The sequence below is a fragment of the Oncorhynchus keta genome, chromosome 17 (genome assembly GCF_023373465.1).
Source record: "Oncorhynchus keta strain PuntledgeMale-10-30-2019 chromosome 17, Oket_V2, whole genome shotgun sequence".
NCBI lineage: Eukaryota > Metazoa > Chordata > Actinopteri > Salmoniformes > Salmonidae > Oncorhynchus > Oncorhynchus keta.
The window spans coordinates 12,104,658-12,123,944 of record NC_068437.1 but is presented as its reverse complement, the minus strand read 5'-3'; the positions used below and the strand labels follow the sequence as shown (position 1 = coordinate 12,123,944).

The 19,287-nt window shown below is 43.2% G+C and overlaps 1 protein-coding gene across 2 annotated transcripts in view; it reads left to right on the top strand.

Annotated features, from left to right (window-relative positions):
• The window catches only part of LOC118396217 (cadherin EGF LAG seven-pass G-type receptor 1-like), an 80,314-nt gene that overhangs the window by 48,413 nt on the left and 12,614 nt on the right, over positions 1–19,287 (top strand). For both annotated transcript variants that reach the window (XR_008066264.1, XM_052465494.1), the window contains exons 3-17: positions 1,496–1,718; positions 2,782–2,897; positions 3,501–3,589; positions 13,496–13,653; positions 14,278–14,441; positions 14,550–14,675; positions 15,975–16,141; positions 16,887–17,072; positions 17,226–17,339; positions 17,432–17,606; positions 17,714–17,855; positions 18,277–18,397; positions 18,519–18,702; positions 18,806–18,907; positions 19,164–19,258. Coding sequence is in view for 1 of the 2 variants with exons in the window: in XM_052465494.1 (XP_052321454.1) it covers positions 1,496–1,718; positions 2,782–2,897; positions 3,501–3,589; positions 13,496–13,653; positions 14,278–14,441; positions 14,550–14,675; positions 15,975–16,141; positions 16,887–17,072; positions 17,226–17,339; positions 17,432–17,606; positions 17,714–17,855; positions 18,277–18,397; positions 18,519–18,702; positions 18,806–18,907; positions 19,164–19,258 (2,162 nt within the window). In the remaining variant the exon portion in view is untranslated. The remainder of the gene's footprint in view (positions 1–1,495; positions 1,719–2,781; positions 2,898–3,500; positions 3,590–13,495; positions 13,654–14,277; positions 14,442–14,549; positions 14,676–15,974; positions 16,142–16,886; positions 17,073–17,225; positions 17,340–17,431; positions 17,607–17,713; positions 17,856–18,276; positions 18,398–18,518; positions 18,703–18,805; positions 18,908–19,163; positions 19,259–19,287) is intronic.

Below are 19,287 nucleotides of genomic sequence, written 5' to 3'. Positions count from 1 at the left end.
TTTGTGGAGTGGTTGAAAAACGAGTTTTAATGACTCCAACCTAAGTGTATGTAAACTTCCGACTTCAACTGTATATTATATTTGAGATTCTTCAAAGTAGCCACCCTTTGCCTTGATGAAAGCTTTGCATTCTCTTGGCATTCTCTCAACCAGCTTCCCGAGATAGAAATATGCCTACCCCCATCAGTACCTTTCATCTGCTTTCACAGACCCTATAGGGCTAAATGTTCCCACTATATTAAAGACATGGCCCACAGCCAAAACCCTGATTCTGCAGAGAGACTATTACTTGTTAATCAAACTCTAGCCGTCTATGCTTTGAAGGCTCTTGACCAGCTCCAGGTCTCAAGTCATAATGGAGGTGATGATGGTTGACCTGACAGTGCTGGTCTCAGGTTTCTCACGCTTTCGGGAAAAAGATCCCTCGTAATTCCCTCCAAACCGGAGATGATCTGTCTTGCAGTTGGGTCATTACCCGCTGGAATTCCTGGCGCTGTAAATCATAGGTGTTCTCTTTATCCAGATCTTGTCAGTGTCATTTGCGACACACAACACCCCACACTATGAGCTGGACATAGATATGATCGTGGCACATTCCTTTTGACCAGTGGGAAAATCATCTCTTGACTCACTCGTGTTCTCTTTCATAACATGTATGGTGGCTCTTAAAGGGGGAAATAATCCCGCCACACTTTCCACAGACAGTTCTCTAGTTTTCCTGTCTATCTTCTCTGTCTCTTCAATATAAAAGCCTGATCATGCAATACATTATGTGACCACACATCACCCTTTCCTTATTTTTTAATTGACAGCTTTCTTTCTGCTCAGTATGTGACCCTTAATGGTCACCCCAAGCTGTTAGGGAAAGCACCCCTGAGTTAAAATCACTACTGACATCAGCGTCCATTTGAAAGCTGTCATCACCGGAAAACGTCTCAGGTCGAGTTAACGAGACAGGACTGTAATCAGGGTGGATGGCTGGTGGGTCGTGACAGGTGTCTTACAGACCACCGAGGTGGCCTGCTGCTTGGGCCAAAGACACTCCATTGTCCTGTTGTCATTATGCCACAAACCGTTTGGTTTCAGTGGAAGAGCCAGTGTCAGTGTGGGTCACAGAGCATAGCTGTTACAATCCACAGTGTTTTGACATGCTTGTGAAAGGGGGTGGGGGGGTGGGGGGGGTGAGCCTCCGCTGCCACTCTCTCTGTCCATGCTGACTAGCTTGTAGGTTGTGTGGTAATGGATTTGAACTTGTGTCCTCTGTGAACCTGCCTGGTTTCAGCTTGTTCACAAAAAAAAACATATTTGGAGGGCTTCGTCCTGGACACTTCATTACATAAAAATATGAATGGAGGATTTAAAGGAGAACAGGTGCAACTGCTTTCACACCTATCCCAACTTTTGTCTTTCTCCAGGCAGTTTTTTCCCTTCTCTCTCGCGAGGATATACCCAGCACATATTTCTGCCCACCTGTACTGTTCTTCCCTTCCTACAGGTGAGCATTGTGAGGTGAACTCCCGCTCTGGCCGATGCATCCCGGGGGTGTGTCAGAATGGGGCCAGGTGTGTGGATCTCCTGGTGGGGGGGTTCGTGTGCCAGTGCCCCCCGGGGGAGTACCAGAAGCCCTACTGTGAAATGAGCACCCGCAGCTTCCCCGGCCTGTCCTTCATCACGTTCAGAGGGCTACGACAGAGGTTCCACTTCACAGTGTCCTTCATGTGAGTACACCTATGTATCTTATAACGTCTGCATAATAATGTGTGTACGCGTGACTTTTTCCGGTGGGTGTACATTTGTGTCTTCCTCTGGTTCTCTCACGAACACCTGGAGTTTTTTTTTTGGACATAGTACTGAGCCATCTATCCACACCCAAGTGATACACATCTAACGCCATGTCTGGATACATATACAACACCTTTGTAGTAAGCAGTAATGGCTGTATCCATGGCAATACAAATAAGCAGAGCCCCGTCGTCTTTGTCTCACCGACAGGACACGTCTGAACCTGAAATCACAGAAGTGCTGAATCACAGGGCTGCTACATCAGCCATGACTTTTGTGTTCTGAATCGCGAAGGAAGAGCTAGCCGTTTGATCCAGTGGTTAGATGTGGATCTGGGTTCAAAGAGTGTACATTTTCTTCCAAATACTTTGAGAGTTTGATTGCGCCTGCCTGGGGTGATGTGGGATATGTAAAGGCTGTAGTGAAGCATCTCTTTCTCGTGCCCAGCTCACGTTCCCTGGCAAAGGTTAAAAAAACAGGAAGGGATGCATGGAGCCAGAGTGACCTTTGGCTTTGTTGATCATGGTTTCCTGTCACGATGCCCTGTGCCATGTGGATTCTGACTCCTGTGCCTGTACCCGCTAAGTGCCACAGGGTTAATGACACACAGCAGCATGGCTCCTAGTACTAGCCCTATGTTCTATGTCTTTCCACACCAGTCCTCCTTTCCTCCGTCATTTTCCAAATCCCTTTTGCTCCTCTCATTGTCCATAGTCCAATATGATTATTCTTTCCATTTTCCCTTTTGCTCTCTTATTGTCCCTCATTTCCTAGGTTAATTTGTCTCTCAATGTCTCCCCCCTCCCCGCACACAACTGATATTGTTCTCGCGTTACCTCAAGAGAAATAACCACACTTTGAGGACTAATTAAATGGCCATTAAATGGCTCCAATAAATAGCTCTCCTGTACATGTTCCCCTCCTCTTCATAGCCTTCATCTGCTGATAATATACTGTACTGTACAATCAAAGTGACCTTTGGTCCTGTATGACCTGCAGGTTTGCCACCAGAGAGAGGAATGTCCTACTACTTTATAACGGAAGGTTTAACGAGAAGCACGATTTCATCGCCTTAGAGGTCATCGAGGAACAAATCCAGCTCACCTTCTCAGCAGGTGAGGACATAAAGGGTTCCGAGAAGAGATGGCCAGACTTCCATTTCCTCTGTTCCCTTTGTTTCTCTTTGCTTCACTTCTCTCTCCTACCCCCCTCTCTGTGAAATACAAAATCTCATTAACAGGGAGGTTCTAACCAGCTGAGGGAGGGGTCAAAGTTTTTGCAGCCAACCCTCAGATACCTGGGAAAATTGAGGGTAAACAGTGATCGTGCAGTTCACCTAGTGTTAGTGTGTTGAGTTTGGCAGGGAATTCATGCCATGGAGGTATTATCCTAAAAAAAACAATCATTAACCATTAAACTATAATTGTGTTCTGGATCAGTAGCATCGATATTGAAAGACCTCTTCAGAGGTCCAAAAGGTTGTGTTTTCCTTAGTCTTCCCCAGCAAAATCCCTCAGCTTTATACCAAACCAAGTGACAGGGCTGCCATTTTGTAAAACACAGACTCAGGTTTGTGACTTTAAAGAAAGAATGAGAAGTGAGAGAGAGTTCCTCTCAGGAAGTTCACTATCTATGAAAATGGCCAAACTCAGTTGAAGTGGGATTCCATGTCGATTAAACACTTTCCTGTTTCTTATATCCTATTTCCTTCCCTGTAGGAGAAGTCAAAACCACAGTATCACCCTTTGTCCTCGGTGGGGTCAGTGATGGCCAGTGGCATAGAGTACAGCTACACTACTACAACAAGGTAAGTGCACTTCCTGGATATGTGGAGCCTCTCTTCAGAACGTAATAGAATGATGCATGTCCCTGTCCGAAGGGTAAGTGATGTAAAGAGATAGGGAGGGGACAATAGTTTGGGAACCAGTAGGATACTGGGGCACCAGTAGGATAAGGATATTATAAACCGAAATGAAGTGCCCTCGTAAGTCTACAGGCCTCAATCTAACAGGTAAAAGGTCATTCAAGTAGGGAACCCATACTACCCCCCCAACTCCATACAGAGTTCAGATTTTTAAAGGATTGTCATGGGAACAGACACACTAGTCTTTGTTTGGGGCGTTTTGAAGCTCAGGGATGAGTTAAGTTGAGGCCGTCGTATTCACAAAGACAAGAGAAGGGATTATTGAGATTCTATTTGAGCATTGTACTATTGTTTTGAAAGACAATCTGGTTTAGGCCTGTGTAATGAAACAGGAAGATCTCAACATATAATTATTTCTGGACCCAGGGCTTTCTAGGCAGGGATTTCTTTGAAAACAACACAGTTATGTGAGAATGCACTAGGGTACCCCTACTTGTTACGTTACAGCCTTATTCGAAAATGTATTAAATCGTTTTGGTCCCCTCATCAATCTATAAACAATACCCCATAATGACAAAGCAAAAACTGTTTTTTATAAATGTTTGCACAATTGTTACAAATAAATAACGGAAATAGGACATTTACATAAGTATTCAGACCATTTACTCTGTACTATGTTGAAGCACCTTTGGCAGCAATTACACCCTTGGGTATGACGCTACAAGCTTGGCACAACTGTATTTGGGGAGTTTCTCCCATTCTTCTCTACAGATCCTCTCAAGCTCTGACAGGTTGGATGAGGAGAGTCACTGCACAGCTTTTGTCAGGTTTCTCCAGAGATGTTCGATCAGGTTCAGGTCCGGGCTCTGGCTGGGCCACACAAGGACATTCAAAAACATGTCCTGTCCTGTCTTGGCTGTGTGCTTAGCGTCATCGTCCTGTTGGATGATGAACCTTCGTTCCAGTCTGAGGTCCTGAGCGCTCTGGAGCAGGTTTTCATCAAGGATCTCCCTTTACTTTGCTCAGTTCGTCTTTCCCTCGATCCTGACTATTCTCCCAGTCCCTGCAGCTGAAAAATATCCCCACAGCATGATGCTGCCACCACCATGTTTCACCGTAGGGATGATGCCAGGTTTCCTCCAGACGTGACCTTGGCATTCAAGCCAAAGAGTTACATTTTGGTTTCATCAGCAGAGAATCTTGCTGAATCTTTGCATGGTCTAAGAGTCGATTAGGTACCTTTTGGCAAACTCCAAGTGGGCTGTCATGTGCCTTTTACTGAGGAGTGGCTTCCGTCTGGCCACTACCATAAAGGCCTGATTGGTGGAATGCTGCAAGAGATGGTTGTCCTTCTGGAAGGTTCTCCCATCTACACAGAGGAACTCTGGAGCTCTGTCAGAGTGACCATCGGGTTATTGGTCACCTGGATGTTTTTCACCAACATTTTGAATGAATTCATCATGAAAAAAAGGAATTCAAAATGTTGGTGAATACATCCATTATTTTATCCTTATTCACATAAACAGACATAAAATGGGTTGACCCCAACGCAAAACAAATTGTCCTTTTTTCTGGGTACTACATGCATTTGCTTGTTCCTCAAGCGAAAGTCTTGGTGGTTCCAAACTTATTCCATTTATTAAGAATGATGGAAGCCACTCTGTTCTTGGGGACCTTTAATGCTGCAAACATTTTTTGGTACCCTTCCCCAGATCTGTGTTTCGACACAGTCCTGTCTCGGGGGCTCTACAGACAATTCCTTTGTCCTCATGGCTTGGTTTTTGCTCTGACGTGCACTGTCAACTGTGGGACCTGATATAGACAGGTGTGTGCCTTTCCAAATCATGTCCAATCAATTGAATTTACCACAGGTGGACTCCAAGTTGTCGAAACATCTCAAGGATGATCAATGGAGACGAAAGCACCTGAGCTCAATTTTGAGTCTCATAGCAAAGGGTCTGACTACTTATGTAAATAAGTTATTTCGTTTTTTTTATATAAATTAGTAAAAATATATATTTTTTGAACTGTTTTCGCTTTGTCATTATGGGGTATAGATTGATGAGGGGAAAAATGTATTTAATACATTTTAGAATAAGGCTGTAATGTAACAAAATGTGGAAAAAGGGAAGTGGTCTGAATACTTCCCGAATGCACTGTACATAATGTATCTGTAAGAGCATTAGCCTGAACCTAGGCAAACCCTGTGGCACAGTATCTCAGTAAGGGTTTCAATCAACTTTACAGATATATCCGAATATCTTTCTACAAACAAATGGCTCAATGTTCAAAGCAGAAGTTAAACTAGCCTAACTAGAGCAGTATGTAGATAACTACCTGATAAGAGGCTGTTTGGGTGTGAGTTGATGTATTGAAATTATTAATTAACACCCTTCCCCCCTAGCCTGGTTTCTTTCTGTGTTATCCTGTGACAATGAGGGCAGCTGAGGGAGTACTTTACCCCGCTCCTCAATTCATATTCACCCCCCGTGGAGCCACATAAACACTGTCCGGTCCTCCCCCGTGGGGTCATTCTCCTACTGACAATTAATGGCTTGGGGTCCCACTACGACATCAGCCATCACCTATTTACTCTGTCATACACCACCAAGTCCTGGCTGGGTCAAGCTACTGCTAGAACTGATATTGTCCTCTGTAGGATTTTGAAATATCATCATTGATCGGGAAAGAGGACTAAATGTGGTTTGGTTTGAAACTTCCGTTGAGCACCTTGATTCAGAGTTTTCTTTGTGACCATCCAGCAGAATGTGAAATATTTGCCCTATACCCAACCCACCTTCCTCTCCGCATACAGTGCATTCAGAAAGTATTCAGACCCCTTCAATTTTTACACATTTTTTTACATTACAGCCTTATTCCAAAATTGATTAATTGTTTCCCCCTCATCAATCTACACACAATGCCCCATAATGACAAAGAGAAAAACGTTTTTTTTTTTTTAAATGACAGCAAATGTATACAAACTTAAAAATGCATACCTTATTTACATAAGTATTCAGACCCTTTGCTATGAGACTCGAAACTAAGCTCAGGTGCATCCTGTTTCCAGTGATCATCCTTGAGATGATTCTAAAACTTAATTGGAGTCCGCCTGTGGTAAATTCAATTGATTGGACATGATTTGGAAAGGCACACACCTGTTGAATTGTTAAATATTACTATTTAGATAATGCTGCAGTGTTGGATACTAGAAGCACAAGCATTTCGCTACACTCGCAGTAACATCTGCTAACCATTTGCTAACCATTTGTATATGACCAATAACATTGGATTTGGTTTGATTTTGATTTGACAGTGCATGTCAGAGCAAAAACCAAGCCATGAGGTCAAAGCAATTGTCTGTAGAGCTCATGGAGAGGAAATCTAAACATAGTTAGTACTAGAGAGGAATATAGCAGTTAGTTGTTTTGTCTAGTTCATCCTGGCCTTCACGGCCTTGGCGTGCACCATCTGCATTACCAGCACACAAGTGCACACATGCAGACACGCACACGCACACATTTGTACATACACACGCGGTTTGGAATTGTCTTATTCACCTCATTTGGCACATTTTGGAGAAGACATGGTAAAATATTTGTTTTGGACTTTGGCTTTCTTAGAGAACAGGAACTTGGAACACACTTGAATTATCCCTGTGGATTTATGAGTATTCAGAATGTGTGGAAAAGAGAGACGGAACAAGTGTCACTGTGTTCCTGTTGTTGACCTTGATATGGTGTAACGGGGTGCGTACTGGCGGCAGAGAGGTCAGACGCAGGAGAGCGAAAACTGATTTACAACGGTGTCGTTTAATAATAATAAAAACCACCGTAAACAGAACAATCAATCAATCAATGAATGGTTCAAACAAAACGCCGTGTCCACCAGCATAACATGAGAGGGTTAAATACACAACATAACATGAGAGGGTTAAATACACAACATAACATGAGAGGGTTAAATACACAACATAACATGAGAGGGTTAAATACACAGCATAACATGAGAGGGTTAAATACACAACATAACATGAGAGGGTTAAATACACAGCATAACATGAGGGGGTTAAATACACAACATAACATGAGAGGGTTAAATACACAACATAACATGAGAGGGTTAAATACACAACATAACATGAGAGGGTTAAATACACAGCATAACATGAGGGGGTTAAATACACAACGTAACATGAGAGGGTTAAATACACAGCATAACATGAGAGGGTTAAATACACAACATAACATGAGAGGGTTAAATACACAACATAACATGAGAGGGTTAAATACACAACATAACATGAGAGGGTTAAATACACAGCATAACATGAGAGGGTTAAATACACAGCATAACATGAGAGGGTTAAATACACAACATAACATGAGAGGGTTAAATACACAACATAACATGAGAGGGTTAAATACACAACATAACATGAGAGGGTTAAATACACAACATAACATGAGAGGGTTAAATACACAACATAACATGAGGGGGTTAAATACACAACATAACATGAGGGGGTTAAATACACAACATAACATGAGAGGGTTAAATACACAACATAACATGAGAGGGTTAAATACGCAGCATAACATGAGAGGGTTAAATACACAACATAACATGAGAGGGTTAAATACACAACATGAGAGGGTTAAATACACAACATAACATGAGAGGGTTAAATACACAACATAACATGAGGGGGTTAAATACACAACATAACATGAGAGGGTTAAATACACAGCATAACATGAGAGGGTTAAATACACAACATAACATGAGGGGGTTAAATACACAACATAACATGAGGGGGTTAAATACACAGCATAACATGAGAGGGTTAAATACACAACATAACATGAGAGGGTTAAATACACAGCATAACATGAGAGGGTTAAATACACAGCATAACATGAGAGGGTTAAATACACAACATAACATGAGAGGGTTAAATACACAACATAACATGAGAGGGTTAAATACACAACATAACATGAGAGGGTTAAATACACAACATAACATGAGAGGGTTAAATACACAACATAACATGAGAGGGTTAAATACACAACATAACATGAGGGGGTTAAATACACAGCATAACATGAGAGGGTTAAATACACAACATAACACAACATAACATGAGAGGGTTAAATACACAACATAACATGAGAGGGTTAAATACACAACATAACATGAGAGGGTTAAATACACAATGAGATAACATGAGAGGGTTAAATACACAACATAACATGAGAGGGTTAAATACACAACATAACATGAGAGGGTTAAATACACAGGTTAAATACACAACATAACATGAGAGGGTTAAATACACAACATGAAGGGTTAAATACACAACATAACATGAGAGGGTTAAATACACAGCATAACATGAGAGGGTTAAATACACAACATAACATGAGAGGGTTAAATACACAACATAACATGAGAGGGTTAAATACACAACATAACATGAGAGGGTTAAATACACAGCATAACATGAGGGGGTTAAATACACAACATAACATGAGAGGGTTAAATACACAACATAACATGAGAGGGTTAAATACACAGCATAACATGAGAGGGTTAAATACACAACATAACATGAGAGGGTTAAATACACAACATGAGAGGGTTAAATACACAACATAACATGAGAGGGTTAAATACACAACATAACATGAGGGGGTTAAATACACAACATAACATGAGAGGGTTAAATACACAGCATAACATGAGAGGGTTAAATACACAACATAACATGAGGGGGTTAAATACACAACATAACATGAGGGGGTTAAATACACAACATAACATGAGGGGGTTAAATACACAGCATAACATGAGAGGGTTAAATACACAACATAACATGAGAGGGTTAAATACACAGCATAACATGAGAGGGTTAAATACACAACATAACATGAGAGGGTTAAATACACAACATAACATGAGAGGGTTAAATACACAACATAACATGAGAGGGTTAAATACACAACATAACATGAGAGGGTTAAATACACAGCATAACATGAGGGGGTTAAATACACAACATAACATGAGAGGGTTAAATACACAACATAACATGAGAGGGTTAAATACACAGCATAACATGAGAGGGTTAAATACACAACATAACATGAGAGGGTTAAATACACAACATAACATGAGAGGGTTAAATACACAACATAACATGAGAGGGTTAAATACACAACATAACATGAGAGGGTTAAATACACAACATAACATGAGAGGGTTAAATACACAACATAACATGAGAGGGTTAAATACACAACATAACATGAGAGGGTTAAATACACAACATAACATGAGAGGGTTAAATACACAGCATAACATGAGAGGGTTAAATACACAACATAACATGAGAGGGTTAAATACACAACATGAGAGGGTTAAATACACAACGTAACATGAGAGGGTTAAATACACAACATAACATGAGAGGGTTAAATACACAACATAACATGAGAGGGTTAAATACACAACATAACATGAGAGGGTTAAATACACAACATAACATGAGAGGGTTAAATACACAACATAACATGAGAGGGTTAAATACACAACATAACATGAGAGGGTTAAATACACAACATAACATGAGAGGGTTAAATACACAACATAACATGAGAGGGTTAAATACACAACATAACACAACATAACATGAGAGGGTTAAATACACAACATAACATGAGAGGGTTAAATACACAACATAACATGAGAGGGTTAAATACACAACATAACATGAGAGGGTTAAATACACAACATAACATGAGAGGGTTAAATACACAGCATAACATGAGAGGGTTAAATACACAACATAACATGAGGGGGTTAAATACACAACATAACATGAGGGGGTTAAATACACAGCATAACATGAGAGGGTTAAATACACAACATAACATGAGAGGGTTAAATACACAGCATAACATGAGAGGGTTAAATACACAACATGAGAGGGTTAAATACACAGCATAACATGAGAGGGTTAAATACACAACATAACATGAGAGGGTTAAATACACAGCATAACATGAGAGGGTTAAATACACAACATAACATGAGAGGGTTAAATACACAACATAACATGAGGGGGTTAAATACACAGCATAACATGAGAGGGTTAAATACACAACATAACATGAGAGGGTTAAATACACAACATAACATGAGAGGGTTAAATACACAACATAACATGAGGGGGTTAAATACACAGCATAACATGAGAGGGTTAAATACACAACATAACATGAGAGGGTTAAATACACAACATAACATGAGAGGGTTAAATACACAACATAACATGAGAGGGTTAAATACACAACATAACATGAGAGGGTTAAATACACAACATAACATGAGAGGGTTAAATACACAACATAACATGAGAGGGTTAAATACACAGCATAACATGAGAGGGTTAAATACACAACATAACATGAGAGGGTTAAATACACAACATAACATGAGGGGGTTAAATACACAACATAACATGAGGGGGTTAAATACACAGCATAACATGAGAGGGTTAAATACACAACATAACATGAGAGGGTTAAATACACAGCATAACATGAGGGGGTTAAATACACAACATAACATGAGAGGGTTAAATACACAGCATAACATGAGAGGGTTAAATACACAACATAACATGAGAGGGTTAAATACACAACATAACATGAGAGGGTTAAATACACAACATAACATGAGAGGGTTAAATACACAGCATAACATGAGGGGGTTAAATACACAACATAACATGAGAGGGTTAAATACACAACATAACATGAGAGGGTTAAATACACAACATAACATGAGGGGGTTAAATACACAACATAACATGAGAGGGTTAAATACACAACATAACATGAGAGGGTTAAATACACAACATAACATGAGGGGGTTAAATACACAACATAACATGAGGGGGTTAAATACACAGCATAACATGAGAGGGTTAAATACACAACATAACATGAGAGGGTTAAATACGCAACATAACATGAGAGGGTTAAATACACAACATAACATGAGAGGGTTAAATACACAACATAACATGAGAGGGTTAAATACACAACATAACATGAGAGGGTTAAATACACAACATAACATGAGAGGGTTAAATACACAACATAACATGAGAGGGTTAAATACACAACATAACATGCACAAGCACTACAAGAAACTATTCTGGACAAGGACATGAGGGGAACAGAGGGTTAAATACACAACATAACATGCACAAGCACTACAAGAAACTATTCCGGACAAGGACATGAGGGGAACAGAGGGTTAAATACACAACATGTCATTGATGGAATTGAAACCAGGTGTGAGGGAAGACGAGACAAAACCAATGGAAAATGGAAGGTGGATCGGCGATGGATAGAAGGCCGGTGACGTCGACCGCCGAACGCCGCCCAAACTAGGAGGGGGACCGACTACGAAGGAAGTCGTGACATATGGTATAATGTGAATAGAATACGGCCTAAATATGGCAATATCAAGGAGTATCTCGTAATACTATTTTGGTAGTTTTTATACACACTATATACAAAAGTACGTGTATACTCCTTCAAATAAGTAGATTTGCTACTGTATATCAGCCACATCAATTGCTGACAGATGTATAAAATTGAGCACAAAGCCATGCAATCTCCATAGAAAACATTGGCAGTAGAATGGCCTTCCTGAAGAGCTCAGTGATTTTCAACTTGGCACTGTCATAGGATGCCACTTTTCCAACAAGTCAGTTCATCAACTTTCTGCCCTGCTAGAGCTGCCCCAGTCAACTGTAAGTGCTGTTATTGAAGTGGAAATGTCTAGGAGCAACAAAGGCTCACCCGTGAAGTGGTAGGCCACACAAGCTCACAGAACGGGACCGCAGAGTGCTGAAGCGCGTAGCGCATAAAAATCATCTGTCCTCGGTTGCAACACTCACTTCCATGTTCCAAACTGCCTCTGGAAGCAATGTTAGCACAAAAACTGTTCATCGGAAGCTTCATGAAATAGGTTTCCATGGCTGAGCATGCAATACCAAGCGTCGGCTGGTGTGGTGGAAAGCTCGCGTCCATTGCTCTCTGGAGCAGTGGGAACGTGTTCTCTGGAGTTATGAATCACGCTTCACCATCTGGCAGTCCGACGGACGAATCTGGGTTCGGCGGATGCCAGGAAAACGCTACCTGCCCCAATGCATAGTGCCAACTGGAAAGTTTGGTAGAGGAGGAATAATGGTCTGGGGCTGTTTTTCATGGTTCGGGCTAGGCCCCTTAGTTCCAGTGAAGGGGAATCTTAACGCTTCAGCATACAATGATATTCTAGACGATTCTGTTGGTTCCAACTTTGTGGCAACAATTTGGGGAAAGCCCTTTGCTGTATCAGCATGACAATGCACCCATGCACAAATCGAGGTCCATACAGAAATAGTTTGTTCCACTATCTCTGCTCCCACAACGTTGTACCTCTTCCTGTTGTCACACCAGCAGTGGCATCCACTGGTCATCCTCCCATGCACTATCACATCCCCACAGGAAGGAGATCAAAGGTCCAGACACACACATTCAAACACCTATGCACACAATGACAGATACACACTCATACAGATGTATCCGCATAGGAGCCAATTCCAACCCGAGATTTGTATCTTGTCAGCTCGTGGATTCGGTTACAAGTCCAACGCTCTAACCACTATACGCTGCCGTATGGTACTGAAAATGTATGGCTGAAAGCCCAAATCTTCTCTCTGGATATCCGTGCCTTAGTTTAGTAGCTGCTGTCTCCTTAAATGTCATGTGACCTCCCTTCTCCTTCCAGCCCAACATTGGACGCCTTGGCTTTCCTCACGGACCATCAGATGAGAAGGTGGCAGTCGTTGCCGTGGACGACTGCGACATCGCCATGGCGATTCGCTTTGGTGGCCAGATCGGGAACTACTCTTGTGCCGCTCAGGGCATGCAGACAGGACAGAAGAAGTGAGTGCAGAGTCTCAACGGGTTTATCCAGCCGCACCTGTCAAGCCAAGCTTAGCTTTTCACCCATAATGCAACCCTGCACTGCAAGTAGAAAGTTGTGACAGCAATTGACATTTGTTTTTCCTGTACAGCAGACATAAAAACCTACATCTGTATATAAGTATTTTTAAAACTTGTTTAAAAACATATTTATTCTTATGCAAATCCTCATATCTAAATCATGTAAGTCTGTCCCCTGCTTTGGACAAGTTTGTATATCACAAGACTTCCCAAAAGAGAGCAGTTTATTGTATGGCTGTGGTGCATTTTTTCACAACTTGTGTTGAGTGTCAGTTATGCCAGCATAGGTCACACTAAACAGTAAAGGTTTTAATGCAAGGGTTAAGTAGTTGTAAGTGGCTTGACCAGCCTCTCTCTCTCTCTCTCTGCGTTTGGTTTTGTGTGTTTATTTTGTGTGGCGGCATATTGCTACAATACGGCCTCAATGTTACAATGTTCATTTCAATGTTCTAGTGTGGCTGGTGCACTGCAGTGCCACTCAAATCACGCTCATACCCAATGTCCTTGACTCTGGATCCAGAATCATACACAAGGTGATAGTTGTTCTATGTTGTCCATCTCTAGGTCCCTGGACCTCACCGGTCCCCTACTCCTGGGTGGCGTTCCCAACCTGCCGGAGGATTTCCCTGTCCGGAACCGAGACTTTGTGGGCTGCATGAGAGACCTAACCATAGACAGCAAGACTGTGGACATGGCCAGTTTTGTGGCAAACAACGGCACGGCCGCAGGTCTGTGCTATTCTTCACATGTGTGACATAATATTGAGGTTTCAACAACTTTTTTTTCAAATTTTTTGCCTCTATTGATGCCTCTGATTATTACATGCCTGTATTCAGGGTGCACAGCGAAGAAGGACTTCTGCACTGAAAGTGTGTGTCTGAACGGAGGAATGTGTGTGAACAAGTGGAGCACGTACTCCTGTGGCTGTCCCCTAGGCTACGGAGGGAAGAACTGTGAACAAGGTAAAGGATTTTAGGGAAAGTGCGTGTTTTGGATATATATATTGTTTTGGGGGAGGGGGGGATTCCCCGTACGCGTGTGTATGCATGTGCCCTGTGAGTATGTGTTTTACTGTGTGTCTCATCATTAATTGAGTTCAAAATGAAATGTCGCAGCCACGCTCCACAAGGCTAGCGGTGAGGAAACAGACAGTAGAGGTCAAGGTGGCCAAGTTTCCTGTCAATCTCGACATTCCTACATTCCACACACACACTGACCCGAACACTGGCCATGTTGGAATACTGCATTCTTCTGTCCCGGCCGGCTTGAGGTAATCACAGATCTCAATTGGCCGGATTGATAGAAGTAATACCTATCCTCAAGGAAACAAGGAAGGATGCATTTCAAAATGACTGTATTTACACTTGGTCCAGGGCCACACCACATCTCATTGGTGAACTGATTATTACCCAGAAGCATATGGGGCAGTGGTACAGTTCTATTTTAGCGCCTGGCTACGCAGACACGCGCGAGCAGTGTGGGTGCAGCGATTGAATAAAATGTATGTATACATTTATTTTTGCAAAGCTCGCACACGCGACGAGAGCGCTCGTGGTCATTACGTAAGGCACACTGTGAGCCAATGCTTTCCACTTTTCTGATGCAAATCCAGTTAGCAGGAAAAGGAAATCACATCTCTGGTGGCTTTAAGTTTTCAGAAAGCTTTGTTTGGCCTAATTCATAGAAGTACCTCAAAAAGGGCACAGTGGGTGTTAAACACTGTTGTAGCCCAGGTTTGCCTTTATATGTCTCAGGCTATAAAATACAGCTAATTACTGAGTGTTGGGTGTTTCTCAATCCCAACTAAATCTGTGTTCTTATGAGACTGATACTGATGACTTGTGTGTATGTACAGTATGTGTAATGAACAATAGCATGAATGTGACTCACACCCATGTTAATCCCCATTTAAGCACACACACGCACACAGTATTAATCACCATTTCCTGTAGAAGGCTCAGCTGTGGTTGTAGGGGAAGCAATAAACACAATTTTTACTTCTGAGATCATCCTCTACAAGACCAAACACACAGAATTACCTGTATGGTAATGATAGCCCCCTGGATATGTTACAATGGCTTTGTGGTCAGGGTTTATCCAGATTTTTTGGAACAAGGCCTAGAACGGGCCTAGTCATTCTGGCCTCTCATGTGCTATTACCGATGTCCTTTTGTGATTTAAGTCAAAATTGTACTTGTATTCTTCTTAAATCTATTTGGTTCTCCAACTGAAGTCTCCCTATCTGTTCACCCTTCCTCCAGTCATGCCCTCCCCTCAGCACTTTGACGGCCAAGCCCTTGTGTGGTGGCGCGAGCCAGAGGTAACCATCGCCGTGCCCTGGTACATGGGTCTGATGTTCAGGACCAGGCAGAGCTCTGGCACCCTGCTGCAGGCCAACGCTGGAGACTTTTCCAAGATACACATCCTGGTGAGTGGAGCGGGGCAGTACAGAGTCCATACAGTGCATCCATGTTGTCAAAGTAAAAGGCCAAGCTAATGCCATAGTGACGTTACGCTAATATGCTGCCGTTAAATTACTAAACATTGTGTTCTCTCTCTCTCTCTCTCTCTCTCTCTCTCTCTCTCTCTCTCTCTCTCTCTCTCCCTCTCTCTCTCCCTCTCTCTCTCTCGCTCTCTCTTTTCTTTTTCTCTCCCCATCATTTTCTCTCCTCTTTCCATTCATTCTCTCTCTCTCTCTCTCTCTCTCTCTCTCTCTCTCTCTCTCTCTCTCTCTCATTCTCTCTCCCTCTCTCTCTCTCTCTCTCTCTCTCTCTCTCCCTCTCTCTCTCTCTCTCTCTCTCTCTCTCTCTCTCTTTCTCTTTCTCTTTCTCTTTCTCTTTCTCTTTCTCTTTCTCTTTCTCTTTCTCTTTCTCTTTCTCTTTCTCTTTCTTTCTCTCTCTCTCTCTCTCTCTCTCTCTCTCTCTCTCTCTCTCTCTCTCTCTCTCTCTCTCTCTCTCTCTCTCTCTCTCTCTTTCTCTTTCTCTTTCTCTTTCTCTTTCTCTTTCTCTTTCTCTTTCTCTTTCTCTCTCTCTCTCTCTCTCTCTCTCTCTCTCTCTCTCTCTCTCTCTCTTCTCCCCCAATTTTCTCTCCTGCCATCCTGTCTCTCTCTCTCGGTTCTTTGCCTTCCATCTGTTTTTTCCCCCTCCACCATCTCCCTCTCTCCCTGACTCCAGATCAGCGGCAAACACGTGCGTTTCCAGGTGTTCCTGGGGGTGAAGCGGGTGGCCCTGCTGGACTTCCCTCAGGTCAGGGTGAACGACGGGGAGTGGCACCACGTCCTGGTGGAGCTGAAGAGTATCAAAGACGGGAAGGACATCAAATACATGGCCCTGGTGTCACTAAACTACGGCATGTTCCAGGTACTCGCTGACTGACTGGCTGCACTGTATTTATGTGTAGTTTCCTGTTCTGTACTTGTTTGTGAATTTAATGTGTGTATTACCAAGTGTAATATGATACACAATTACACATGGTCTCTGTGGTAGTGTTTTATGGGTGGGTGCCTTTCACAGAGGTCAGTGGAGATAGGCAACGAGCTGCCAGGCCTGAGGCTGAGGAGTCTGTTTGTGGGGGGCCTGATGAAGAAGGATGGGACGGTCCAGAACGGACTCAAGGGCTGCATGCAGGTGACCCTGTCTATGATATGCTCATTTTTGGAAAGCAAAATCGTTCTACGACAATACAACCCTGATGGTCCTTCCCTCTCCTGCGTTGCCAGGGCGTGCGGATGGGCGAGACTTCCACCAACCTGGCTAATATTAACATGCGTCAGGGTCAGAAGATCCGGGTGGAGGAGGGTTGTAAGGTGGCTAACCCCTGCACCGCTAGCGCCTGCCCCGAGCACAGCCGCTGCACCGACAACTGGAGCTCACACACCTGTGTGTGCCACCCCGGTAAGCCCCAACCCCCCACTACCATTAAAAAAATACCTTTAGAAAGCTGAAGCAAGCATACACATTTTCATCAGGAAATGTACCTATTCATGTTCTCTCCCCCCCAGGATACTTCGGGAGTGACTGTGTGGACGCGTGCCTCCTGAACCCCTGTCAGCATGTGTCCACCTGCGTCCACCAGCCCAGCTCCCCCCATGGCTACGGTTGCCAGTGTGGCCATAATTCCTACGGGCAGTACTGCCAGAACAAGTGAGTACTGAGATCCCTAGAAACTGATCCAAGGCCAGTTTCGTTTTTTTTTGTTTGGGGCTTTTCTTAGTTTCCGTTTTTTTTTTTTACTCGCCTTGAGATGTGAATTGGTGCCGGTTCTGCTGTTTGTGCCATGTTCTTGAAACGGTTCACATAGTTTCCAAGCTTATCGCAGTAACTCCACTTAACGCCTACTGTACCACTCAGCACCTTCCATCAACATCTGCAGTAATCTGGTTTTGTTAATTGTTGCCCCTTGGCTTTGGTATTGGTTGGTGTCAAACAGCTTTATAGTAGTTTTGGCCCTGGCTTAGCATTCCAAGTCCCTTGTGATTTGCTCACGGTTTCCATTCATCCGTCCTTACTTGCTATGATAAGCTGAGTTCTAAGGGGAATAACACCTTGTTCTGTTGTTCTCCAGAGCCAACCTACCCTGTGCTCGCGGCTGGTGGGGGAACCCTATCTGTGGCCCATGTAGCTGTGATGTCAGCAAAGGGTTCTACCGAGACTGCAACAAGACCACTGGGGAGTGCCGCTGTAAGGTACTGAAAAGTATTTAACATACTCAGTCGCTTCTGTCGAAGTCCAATTTGGGCATGTTGGCTAGCTATCCCCATTTCCTCCTGAGTTGTATGCTTAGTTTATGCTCTTTCCTGCCCTCAGGATAACTACTACCGGCCTGGGGGAAGGGACACCTGCTACCCCTGCGAGTGTTTCCAGCTTGGCGCCATGTCACGCTCCTGCCACCCCCACACGGGCCAGTGTCAGTGCAGGACGGGCGTGATCGGGCGCCAGTGCAACCGTTGTGACAACCCCTTCGCTGAGGTCACCTCCAGCGGGTGCGTGGGTAAGGCAACCTAGGACCCGGAAGCTCTTGTAGCATCTCACTAACTCGTTCATTCAATTTCGGATCTATGATAGTTTATGCTTGGTTGTTCTCTTTTCACTAGTTGTGTATGAGGGCTGTCCCAAAGCCTTTGATGCAGGGATCTGGTGGCCAACGACCCAGTTTGGACAACCCGCTGCAATGAAGTGTCCCAGGGGATCCACTGGTAAGCACAACAAACCTTTTCAGGATGTGAAAAATGTGTTGGAATTACATAGACTTCACTGGAATTTTTCCAGACTTTATAATGTTTATACTGTTGTTGTTGTTGTTGTTGTTGTTGTTGATTTCCTCACCGTGTCAGCCGAGAGGCAAGAGGTCAACAGAGAATCTTCACGATCGGTCCTCTTCCTAACCCTTCTCTCCACCCCTTTCTTTCTCCTCCCCTCCATCCCTGTTTCACCCTCGCTCCTCCCCATTAGGCACGGCCATCCGCCACTGCAGCGACGAGAATGGCTGGCTGCCTCCCGATCTCTTCAATTGCACCTCTCTCACCTTCTCTCAGCTGAAAATAGAGGTATGTCTTGGTTTAACCTTTTATTCAAA